A 12432-nucleotide genomic window follows, 5' to 3' on the forward strand; every position below is an offset into this window, starting at 1 on the left:
ATAATTATTCGTGTTGCCACTCGGACTGCACATAGAGCTGCCACGTGTGAAGTTCCCTTCTTAAATAGACTGAAAAATAGTCAGTAAGTACAAAAATGGGTTCTGTTCCTCCAAATTTGCGTTCAGAGCGCATTTTAGGCTGCATAACAATAAGAGTAAAGCACAAATGGTTACAGATCTGTTACTGACAGTGGTAGGGATGGGACCATTTATGAATTAAAGATATTATAAGCATACTAGCAAAAAAAAAATTCACTGGTTTATGGGCAATTGTACTCTGGTGACAATAATAATCAGGAGATCCTGTTTGTCAATAGATCTCTTTTTGGTAGAGAAAGAGGCAGCATTAAAGGAATGTTTGATAGAGCACATGCACTGTGAACCAGTACAACCCAAAATGAACTTCATTCCTAGTCCAGGTTAAAGATATGCACGAATGTAAGCCTTCCATCTAAGGAGAGTTAGGAGCAGGGTAAATTTCAAAGAACAACTGACTGTTCGTTAATAAGCACCTAAATATGTTTTAGAATAAATGTAATTAAAACATTAAGTTTAAGTGCAATTGTTTCTAAAAAAAAAATTATTCCAGTCTTTTGGACGGGACATTAAATCTGCCTTTACAGATAGATGTAAAAGATCCCATGGAAAAAAGCCACCTTTTCTCTCAATCAGGAAGGAATTTTCAGAGCAAGTGTGCGTATATACATAACTTCCCAGTGGAGATCTTGTATCAGCAACCTCCAGAGACAAAGTGGTCAACCAGCACTGCCTGAAGCATCCCTTTACTGATCTGACAGGCTCTCCAATGCTACCTGGTAAAGATGAAGGGTTAACTCCATATACCTATCTAAGGAATATTGTATCTGAAATCTCAATAGGTAATCGTCAGTCAAGCAGCTTCAGAAAAATCTCTTCCTCTCTTTTTCCAACATTGAGGAGAGCACACGTAAAATACTGTGTAGTTTAGGTCTTCTTATTTAAGGAGGGATATACCTGCATTGGAAGCAGTTCAGAGAAGGTTCACTAGGCTGATTGCTGGGATGAAGGGGTTGTCTTACGAGGAAAGGTTGAGCCTATACTGACTGGAGTTTGGAAGAGTGAAAGGTGATCTTATTGAAATATGTAAGATTATGAGGGTAGATGCTAAGAGGATGTGGAAGAATCTAGAACTAGGGAGCATGGTTGCAAAATAAGGGGTCTCCCTTTTAAGATGGCGATGAGGAGGAGTTTCTTCTCTCAAAGGGTCATTAATTTTTGTAATTGTCTACCCCAGAGAGCAATGGAGGCTGAGTCATTGAAGATATTCAAGGTTGAGATGAACAGATTTTTGATCTACAATGGAGTCAGGGGTTATTTGGGGGGGGGGGGGCGCGCAGACAGGAAAATGGAGTTGCCACAATCGGATTAGCCATGATCTTATTGAATGACAGAGCAAGCTCAAGGGGTCGAATGACCTACGCCTGCTCCTGTTTCTTATATTCTCATGTACAGCCTGGAGGGGTACTCGCTCAAGCTCAGGGCTCTCCCAGATCATTAACTTGCTATGGCAGTTGTAAGCACAACCTACATCCTAGCACTCAATGGAACAGCACACAGACATTCATGTGCACTATGTTACCATGCAAGCTTGGTGACAGATTTTTCTCTTTTTGTACTTTACCTTGATCCCTCCTCACTAGGTTAAAGTTTTATGGGTGTGGGCTATTTTTGCACCCCCCCCACCCAACAAAGGCCTTGCACATGTGGCTGATCATTATACATACGCTGAGACTGCAAGTCTGGGTAAACTGTTGAACTATGGAGACATCACAGTCCAGCCTAATTCTATATTTGACCGAGGCCTGCACAACATTGTCCAGCAGGATTGGCTGGACAGCGAGTAGTAATGGAAACCTTGTCTCAGTTTGCCCCAATTGGAGTGTCTACTGCTACTTGGATCTATCCCGAGTTAGTTAACCTTCACCAGAGATCAAACTAGTTACATTCTTGACTTTTAATTTTGCATTCGATAAAGTGGCTGGCCTCAGCAAATTCAGTGGTACAAAACACACCAGCGCCATAAGCAAGCCACTAAACCCAATAAAAAAAAGCAGCTTTAATAACTCCTTGACATGGCTACAACACTGGGGATTTCAAAACCAAGACAGATTTTAGATCCAAGGTTTAGTTTAGTTTAGAGATACAGCACTGAAACAGGCCCTTCGGCCCACCGAGTCTGTGCCGACCATCCACCACCCATTTATACTAATCCTACACTAATCCCATATTCCTACCACATCCTCAACTGTCCCTATATTTCCCTACCACCTACCTACACGAGGGGCAATTTATAATGGCCAATTTACCTATCAACCTGCAAGTCTTTTGGCTTGTGGGAGGAAACCGGAGCACCCGGAGGAAACCCAAGCAGACACAGGGAGAATTTGCAAACTCCGCACAGGCAGTACCCAGAATTGAACCAGGGTCGCTGGAGCTGTGAGGCTGTAGTGCTAACCACTGCGCCACTTGTTGATACTTGTTGGCCAGTCACTGCCAGAGTTAACAGCAGTTATGACACTGTTGGGAAGAAACTCAAGGTTAAAAAAAAGCAGCAAAGCTGAAGACTCAAATTAGCTGGCATGTTGTTTACCTATACGGCTACACTGAGTCACTGCTTTAGACTTTTCATCTCGTCCACTTAACCACTTCCTTATTATTCACCTAGATTTGGAAGATAATTTATATATGCCCTGTTGCACCAGAATCAGAGCCCAACTTGACTCCAATTTAGTTGGATGATGCCAAATTCGCAATAAAAATGCAACAATGGAAGAATGACAGACAAAAAAAATTCACTGATATTTGCATAAAAACTCAAGCTGCGTAAACAGTGATGAAACTAATAAAAAGCCAAAAAAAATCAACAAGCTACTTCTGAACAATTCAGAGTTGGCAACCACTAACCAATGTTTCACGGCAGACTTTTGCATCAATGGAGAGGCACAAAAAGCCACTGAGGATTCCACAAGTCAAGAGAATGACACGAGTTATTTTAGGTTACAAACTTACAATTAAGGGTTACCATTGGAATGATTTAGGAATGGTGCCCTCTGTCACTATGACAACCATTTCCAGTAAGCGGTTTGCAAATTTAATTATTTAAAAAAGGGGAAAACCAGTCAACATATACAATATACTTTTTGAAAATGTGCAGCACCAGTGGATGCGCAGTACTTGCAGCTCTGATGGTACACCAGAAACATCATGTTCCCTTTCCATGCCATCAGGACTCCCATATGATGAACAAAGTACCAAAGCGTACCATACACTGGAAGAACAGTATCACAGCAGACGCTTGGCACTCTTGGATCTAATAGTTCACTATAACCACCGCTACTGCCACACCCCTGTCAAGAGTTACACATGAAGGATGGCTGCTTGGACAATATACCAGGAAATGCCAGGTTCCAACCACTCCAGCAAGAGTTAGTAATCAGCAGAGATGGGGCAGATAATGGGTGGAGGTATTGATGAAAAAAATGCTTCCAGTTTTGTATACGTCAAAATACCAGAGGGAATGAAAACAGTTTCACAACTTGGTTTTTCAGATTGGAATAGATTCTGAGGAACATAGGCAAGTCACCAACATCCATTTATAACAACACTATTGCACAGTTTCACAAACTTTCTCCATTAGCGGAAGGGCTAATTCTGAAAATCTGAAGTGTTTTAGGCCACCCCAAGGCTGTGAAAGACACTATAGAAATTGAAATTCTTTCTCCAAAACTTCACATAAAATAACTTTATATTATTGCTACTAGTATAGATTAGGACAATAGTGAATAATTGTACACATTCTTCTAGTGTTAGCTATGGTCTAAGCACCAGGCTGAAATGCAGTATTTGGCAGCAACATTTTGACAACTGCATGAACAGATTTGGGTTTTTTTTTTTTTAAAAGAACATTACAGCGCAGTACAGGCCCTTTGGCCCTCGATGTTGCGCCGACCTGTGAAACCATCTGACCTACACTATTCCATTTTCATCCATATGTCTATCCAATGACCACTTAAATGCCCTTAAAGTTGGCGAATCTACTACTGCTGCAGGCAGGGCGTTCCACGCCCTTACTACTCTGAGTAAAGAAACTACCTCTCACATCTGTCCTATATCTATCACCCCTCAACTTGAAGCTTTGTCCCCTCGTGTTTGCCATCACCATCCGAGGAAAAAGACGCTCACTATCCACCCTATCTAACCCTCTGATTATCTTATATGTCTCTATTAAGTCACCTCTCCTCCTCCTTCTCTCTAACGAAAACAACCTCAAGTCCCTCAGCCTTCCCTCGTAAGACCTTCCCTCCATACCAGGCAACATCCTAGTAAATCTCCTCTGCACCCTTTCCAAAGCTTCCACATCCTTCCTATAATGCGGTGACCAGAACTGCACGCAATACTCCAGGTGTGGCCGCACCAGAGTTTTGTACAGCTGCAGCATGACCTCGTGGCTCCGAAACTCGATCCCCCTACTAATAAAAGCTAACACACCATATGCCTTAACAGCCCTATTAACCTGGGTAGCAACCTTCAGGGATTTATGCACCTGGACACCAAGATCTCTCTGTTCATCTACACTACCAAGAATCTTCCCATTAGCCCAGTACTCTGCATTCCTGTTACTCCTTCCAAAGTGAATCACCTCGCACATTTCCGCATTAAACTCCATTTGCCATCTCTCAGCCCAGCTCTGCAGCCTATCTATGTCCCTCTGTACCCTACAACATCCTTCGGCACTATCCACAACTCCACCGACCTTAGTGTCATCTGCAAATTTACTAACCCACCCTTCTACACCCTCTTCCAGGTCATTTATAAAAATGACAAACAGCAGTGGCCCCAAAACAGATCCTTGCGGTACACCACTAGTAACTAAACTCCTGGATGAACATTTGCCATCAACCACCACCCTCTGTCTTCTTTCAGCTAGCCAATTTCTGATCCAAAGCTCTAAATCACCTTCAACCCCATACTTCCGTATTTTCTGCAATAGGCTACCGTGGGGAACCTTATCAAACGCCTTACTGAAATCCATATACACCACATCCACTGCTTTACCCTCATCCACCTGTTTGGTCACCTTCTCGAAAAACTCAATAAGGTTTGCGAGGCACGACCTACCCGTCACAAAACCGTGCTGACTATCTCTAAAGAACTTATTCTTTTCAAGATGATTATAAATCCTGTCTCTTATAACCTTTTCCAACATTTTACCCACAACCGAAGTAAGGCTCACAGGTCTATAATTACCAGGGCTGTCTCTACTCCACTTCTTGAACAAGGGGACAACATTTGCTATCCTCCAGTCTTCCGGCACTATTCCTGTCGACAATGACGACATAAAGATCAAGGACAAAGGCTCTGCAATCTCCTCCCTAGCTTCCCAGAGAATCCTAGGATAAGTCCCATCTGGCCCAGGGGACTTATCTATTTTCACACTTTCCAAAATTGATGACACCTCCTCCTTGTGAACCTCAATCCCATCTAGCCTAGTAGCCTGAATCTCAGTATTCTCAACAACATTTTCTTTCTCTACTGTAAATACTGACGCAAAATATTCATTTAACACTTCCCCTATCTCCTCTGATTCCACACACAACTTCCCACTACTATCCTTGATTGGCCCTAATCTAACTCTGGTCATTCTTTTATTCCTGATATACCAATAGAAAGCCTTAGGGTTTTCCCTGATCCTATCCGCCAATGACTTCTCGAGTCCTCTCCTTGCTCTTCTTAGCTCTCCCTTTAGATCCTTCCTGGCTAGCTTGTAGCTCTCAAGCGCCCTAACTGAGCCTTCACGTCTCATCCGAACATAAACTGCCTTCTTCCTCTTGACAAGCGCTTCAACTTCTTCAGTAAACCACGGCTCCCTCGCTCGACAACTTCCTCCCTGCCTCACAGGTACATACTTATCAAGGACACGCAGTAGCTGCTCCTTGAATAAGCTCCACATTTCGATTGTGCCCATCCCCTGCAGTTTCCTTCCCCATCCTACGCATCCTAAATCTTGCCTAATCGCATCATAATTTCCTTTCCCCCAGCTATAATTTTTGCCCTGCGGTATATACCTGTCCCTGCCCATCGCTATGGTAAACCTAACCGAATTGTGATCACCAAAGTGCTCACCTACATCTAAATCGAACACCTGGCCGGGTTCATTTCCCAGTACCAAATCCAATGTGGCATCGCCCCTGGTTGGCCTGTCTACATACTGTGTCAGAAAACCCTCCTGCACACACTGGACAAAAACTGACCCATCTAAAGTACTCGAACTATAGTATTTCCAGTTGATATTTGGAAAGTTAAAGTCCCCCATAACAACTACCCTGTTACTCTCGCCCCTGTCAAGAATCATCTTCGCTATCCTTTCCTCTACATCTCTGGAACTATTTGGAGGTCTATAAAAGACTCCCAACAGGGTAACCTCACCTCTCCTGTTTCTAACCTCGGCCCATACTACCTCAGTAGACGAGTCCTCAAACGTCCTTTCTGTCGCTGTAATACTCTCCTTGATTAACAATGCCACACCCTCCCCCCCTCTTTTACCATCTTCTCTGTTCTTACTGAAGCATCTAAATCCTGGAACCTGCAACATCCATTCCTGCCCCTGCTCTACCCATGTCTCCGAAATGGCCACTACATCGAGATCCCAGGTACCAACCCATGCTGCAAGCTCACCCACCTTATTCTGGATGCTCCTGGTGTTGAAGTAGACACACTTTAAACCAGGTTCTTGCTTGCCAGTGCCCTCTTACGTCCTTGTAACCATATCCCTGACCTCACTACTCTCAACATCCTGTACACTGGCACTACAATTTAGGTTCCCATTCCCCTGCTGAATTAGTTTAAACCCCCCCGAAGAGCACTAGCAAATCTCCCCCCCAGGATATTGGTACCCCTCTGGTTCAGGTGAAGACCATCCTGTTTGTAGATTCTGACCATCCTGATCAGATTACATTACCAATACAGCGGATAATTTTTCAGGTACAGTCAAGTCCTAAAGTGATGTCGGGTCCATTTAAAAAAAAACAGCTTTCTCCATTTCCTCCACCCTCCTTCATCTAATTTCTCTTTCTCATACATCAATCACAAGGAAGAGCTACCAAACCATTGCTGTTTATGCTTCCCAGCTCATACAATAACCAAAGGTAGCTAGAAACAAACTATATAACATGCTTCAAAAGCTGCAACATGTCCTACACAGCTGCTCAAAAGGCAGATTTATTATTTCCTGGAAGAAAATCAGACAACAAATCAACAACTTACATTTAACAAAAACGTCCCAAGGCACTGTACGTGAGAAAGTCGAGCAACAGACGAATTATGGAATATCACAGACAAAAAGACAGATTTTGAAGCGGGTTTAAAACGTTTAAAAGGTAAAGAGAAGCATCAATGTGCAGAGATTAAGGGAGGGAATTTGAAACAGTCGAGACATTTACAGCACAGAAGGAGGCTATTTAGCCAATCACGTCTGGCCAGCCATCAAGCAACCTAACAGTAAAAGTCTTTTGTGTAAATGAACTTGGATATGCGAGTATAATGGCACTTGCTAAATTGATGACCTTGCAAAAAGTACAAAAACATTATACACGGATGTATTCAGTATCTTAACCATAAATAATGAAATCCATTGGTAACATATCATGCATGACTATCTCCCCAATACCTGCAAGAATTTAGCTGAATCTCTCCAGCTTGCATACATATTTGGGATATTAGGCAGTGAAATAAATGATTCTTGTAAAATGTACTATGGTTTCACTAAACAGAAGAAATCTCTCCTATAAGTCTCAAACCGCACACTGAGGTATTGCTGCAGCATTTGGCAACGATCCTAAAAATCTCACAGAAATGGAGCTTGTATACCATGCGTCATGAATGTGGTGCTCACTATTCGACAGTGTCCCTGTCATGCAGGGCCCAACCTGCCAAGAATGAGGCACATTGGCTTGGTCATACGAACATTGATTTTTTTTTTTTACTGTTGTTGGAACGAGGAAATGACTTGAACAGATCAGCTGTGACTGGAAAAAATATCTGCATACTAACAGACAGTGCTTGTGTAGACAAAGGACCATTCCCTGACACATTCAACTCACGGTGGATGGTGATCACCGGACAGCGAGGGGCTGGGGAAGCGCATTCCGGGGCCTGCTGGGGTGATGCAATCCACAGGGACTCGGACTGGTTGGACCAGCTGGTCACACGACTAACTGGCTGTTCCAGGGATTTTTGAACAAGCCACAGAGTTTGGGCAGAGTGTCTGTTTGCTCCTGGACTGAAAAGACCTCTCCTGGCTGGCTTGCCACAGCCTCTCCTGTCTGCTCCCATCTCTTTCTCACAGAACTTCAAATCTACATGAACCCCAAAAGAGGAAAGTCTCCTACAGCCAACAACATTTAAGAAGAATATTAGGCCCCAACAAAAAGCAAGATGTACCTACAATCAAGGACTCTACAGATAGCTCGAAGAATTGTAACAAAAGCTTTTCAGATATTGCCTCAAACTTTTCTACTTTGTTTTTCTTCTGCTCTTTTCTGTCTCTATTTGCATGCGTGTATCGCGTATGCATGCTAGCGTGGGTGCGTCATGTATCCATAGGCATTAACCAAATCTTCTATAAACCTGAGAAGACCTGTTTCTGCTGGTTTCTTTGCCTTATAATTGGAAAGCAGTGAACAAGAATTCACCAAGGGGGAGCTAAAACATTGTGTGTTTAAAATTAAACCTTTTACGCTAAGACCAGGTGAAGGCTGAGGGACCCCTAGATGCCTTTCTCACCTGGTTGTAACAGTCCTAATATGCAAAAGTTCAGAGTTAATAGCTAAACCAGGGTTGATTCGTTAAACCACATGAAAGCTCTTGCTTTGCCTTTTTGGTGCAAATTTCCCACGGCATTCTAAGACCCAACCACCAGATTGAGAAAGGTGCTCCCAATTCAGTTGCTTCTGTATGTCATGCAATATATAAAGCCTCTTACTGACTGCAATCATTTTAATTACTGTATAAACTTAAGTCTCTATCCAGTGTTTCAGGATAAACACGATATGGTACAATCCTTGCAATGGAGGAACAGTTTCTGTAATAAGATTTCCCAAAAAATGTAAACAGCTGTACTTCATCCAATTACAGAAAACCTTAATAGGCAATATGCAAATATGTCCAGCTGCACTCAGCATTAGCTTTGAAAAAAAATCTGTATACAGATTCAATAGTAGCCTTCAAAAGGGAATTGAATAAATAATTGGAAGGAGAAAAATACTTGCAGGGAAATGGGGAAATGGCAGGGGAGTGGGACTAACTGAACTGCTCTAAGAGCAGACTCGATGAGCTGAATGGCATCCTGCTATTCTATTATGTCGATTTATGTTGCAAATGTGTAAACATTGACCATGCAAAATTTGCTGAATATTTTTCAACAAAACATTGCTGCTTCGCTTACAATAATGCTGCCCTTAAAATAATTAAACCACCTTGGAGAAAAGTTTTAGTTTATTATTAATTTAACTGTGGCTGTTTCACATAAGTGGTGTGTTGCTTTAAAAAGAGTTTGTCCTCCACTACAGGCAAATGGAAACGGTTTTCAAAAATTTCATTTGGTGATTTGTAAGCTGCCAATATTCGTTTTACTAAATCCAATCGTCTTTTTCCAGATGCACAATTATAGACCAAAGAAAAACTGGGTAAAGTTCTCCTGCTGGGATACGAGAACCTGATTTAAGTGTTGGTACTGGAAGTCCATTCACAGATGCCAGTCTACTGCAATCTGATTTAAACAACGGGTGGACGCAAATGTCAGCCACCCAGCTGACCAAAACGAAGAACTATTTAGCCAGTTCTGATGAAGGGTCACAGACCTGAAACGTTAACTGTTTCTCTCTGCACAGATGCTGGCAGACCTGCTGAGTATTTCCAACACTTTCTGTTCTCATTTCAGAGTTCCAGCATCTGCAGTATTTTGCTCTTATTTTAATGAACTATTTAACTACTCTGCTAAATAAAGCAATAAATACACTTCTCATTTAAGAGATTTAAAAGCGGTTTGTGGCAAACAAGTCTGTTAAATTTAAGTCCATGTGAAAAGAATATGTCATGCTTGGCCCCCACCTATCAAGAATGAGGCACATTAATTTCGTCATGAACACTGATTTTAAACTGTTACTGGAGTGAAGATGTCTTGTTAAATAGATCAGCTGTGGCTGGAAAAAGACATGTGCATATGAACAAACCTGGTTTGGAAGGACAAAGCAGCCATTCCCTGACATTCAACCCATAATAGACTTTTGATTGCCAAAGGTTGAAGGTGGGGGAGCTCGCATTCCAGGTTGACTGCTAAGATGACTGAACACACAAATGGACATGGTCAAACCAGCAAGTCACATGACTAACCTGCTGGGCAACCTGAGTTTTTTGAATTTCTACAAACAGTTTGGGCAGAAAGCAGTTTGCTCCTGGACTGAGAGGATCTCTCACACAAGCCTCTGAATCCACTGAAGACATATGAACCCCAAGAACACTGAACAAGGTTTAAAAAGAATACTGGGCCCCAACAAAAAGCAAGATCTATCTACAATCAAAGACTCCACAGTGAGCTCAAAGAAGCTTAACAACTCAAGATATTGCCTGAAACTTCTCAACTTTATTTTTCTTCTGGTCTTTTGTGTGTCTATCTGGTTGTGCATATCGCGTATGGATGCTAGCATGGGTGTAACGTGTCTCCGTAGGCCTCAACCAAATTAGAGTTTAAGTTTAATAAATTTCAACTTTTCTTCTTTAAACCTAAGAAAGCCTGTTTGTGCTGGTTTCTTTGCCTTATAATTGGAAAGTGGTGAACACACAGCAAGACCAAGTGAAGGCCGAAAGAGAACCCTAGACCTCTTGCTCACCTGGTTGTAACAAATATCATAAGCCAGCTAATAGCTGAACATTTTAACCCTCGTTGAGGACATTAAAAGCCTTCACTTGTCCACCAAGAAACAATTAGAATTCCAAGGACTTTTCTGATTTGAATTTGGCTATTTTGGAGAGATCAGACTTGTTGGCACTCAGCCAAGCTTTATAACAAAGATTGAGTGCACACAGAGATAAAGCTTTCTGATAACAGATTTGCTGCTATCGCAAAATCTCTGCACCAGTCTACGTGCCCAACTGGGAACAAAACTGGCCTTGAGGAAGCAAAATAAACCTTTTACGACACAAAAGGTTTTTTTGTGTGAGGAAGGTGGTGAGAAAAAACAAAAACAATGAATTTATATATCCCAGTTAAATTAGGCTAATTAGAATGGCTACAATAAAACCTCAAGCCCTCATCTTCCAGGAAATTACTACACACAATGCCAGATTATCTGTGTAGATACAGACACAATCCAATATTAATACATAACAAGGCCCATCTATTTACCAATGGAAGGAACACTAACAAGGAAGTAGTTTCCAAAATCAGCCAGTAAATAGCTTTAAACACAGACTTACTTTAATTAAGTCAGTAAAGTATTACTTGGATCCAGCAGATAGTAATTACAACGATAGTTTGAAAGTTAGTAAAACACACACACTATGGGGGGAAAACTTCACACAGCTGGAACTAAAATTATGATCAAAAGTAAAAAAGAACATCTGGTGCCATTAACCTCCGGATAAGTACGCCCAGCCCTATTCAATGTATACTATAATAATTTTACAATCTTCTGTCTCACCTGTTTTTCTGCCATTGCCACTCCGTCTCCCTGAGCGATGCTGCTGCTGTTGCCGGCGTTGGGTCCCCACGCAGCCTCCCATCAATGATGCCCTTGGCCCAGGTGCGTCTCACTGACAGCAAACTCACCTGAAGTCTGGCAGAAACTCGCTGCAAACCCACGTAGAGTCCTTCATTGGCTAATTTTTAATACCCAACCAACCCAAAAAATCCTCGGGATTTGATAAATCCCCCACACCTCTCTGCAAAGTTTTCAGAGCCAAGTGTCCTAGTTGAGTCGCAGTGCGGAAGCACAGCTTCTCCCCCCACCCTCGTCAAACCCTCTCCAGGTAGCTGCTGTAACCAGGGGCAACCACTCAGCCCTCACCCACTCTAACTGCTACTGAACTGCACCCACACCTCCGCCTCTCATCGCTTCACCAATCTTTCCATTTCCTTTAACGAGAGAGAATCCACTCTTTCAATGTCATAAAAAGAAAGTTGCCGGTAATTCTTTTTTTCCCTCCCCTTGACTTGAAGCTGTGCTCAGCCGGGTCGCCAGCGAACTCGACGACCTGCCTTCCTCCACCTGGCACCTGAGCGCCGTCGCTCTGAATCGCCAGCGCGCATGCGCCACCTCCTCAGCTTACCCCGCCCGGTGCGCGCTGGGAAACGCATCCCCACGTCACCGCACCTGACGCACAGACTGCCGCGCATGC

The 12432-nt window shown here is 42.7% G+C and overlaps 1 protein-coding gene across 1 annotated transcript in view; it reads right to left on the reverse strand.

Moving 5' to 3' along the window:
- Positions 1-12355, reverse strand: part of ubtd1b (ubiquitin domain containing 1b) — a 126719-nt gene extending 114364 nt beyond the window's left edge. Inside the window, exon 1 of the mRNA XM_068053139.1 lies at positions 11736-12355. Coding sequence (XP_067909240.1) covers positions 11736-11817 — 82 coding nt within the window. The 5' untranslated portion in view covers positions 11818-12355. The remainder of the gene's footprint in view (positions 1-11735) is intronic.
- Between the last annotated feature and the right edge of the window lie 77 nt (positions 12356-12432).

The sequence above is a fragment of the Heterodontus francisci genome, chromosome 20, assembly GCF_036365525.1.
Source record: "Heterodontus francisci isolate sHetFra1 chromosome 20, sHetFra1.hap1, whole genome shotgun sequence".
Classification (NCBI taxonomy): domain Eukaryota; kingdom Metazoa; phylum Chordata; class Chondrichthyes; order Heterodontiformes; family Heterodontidae; genus Heterodontus; species Heterodontus francisci.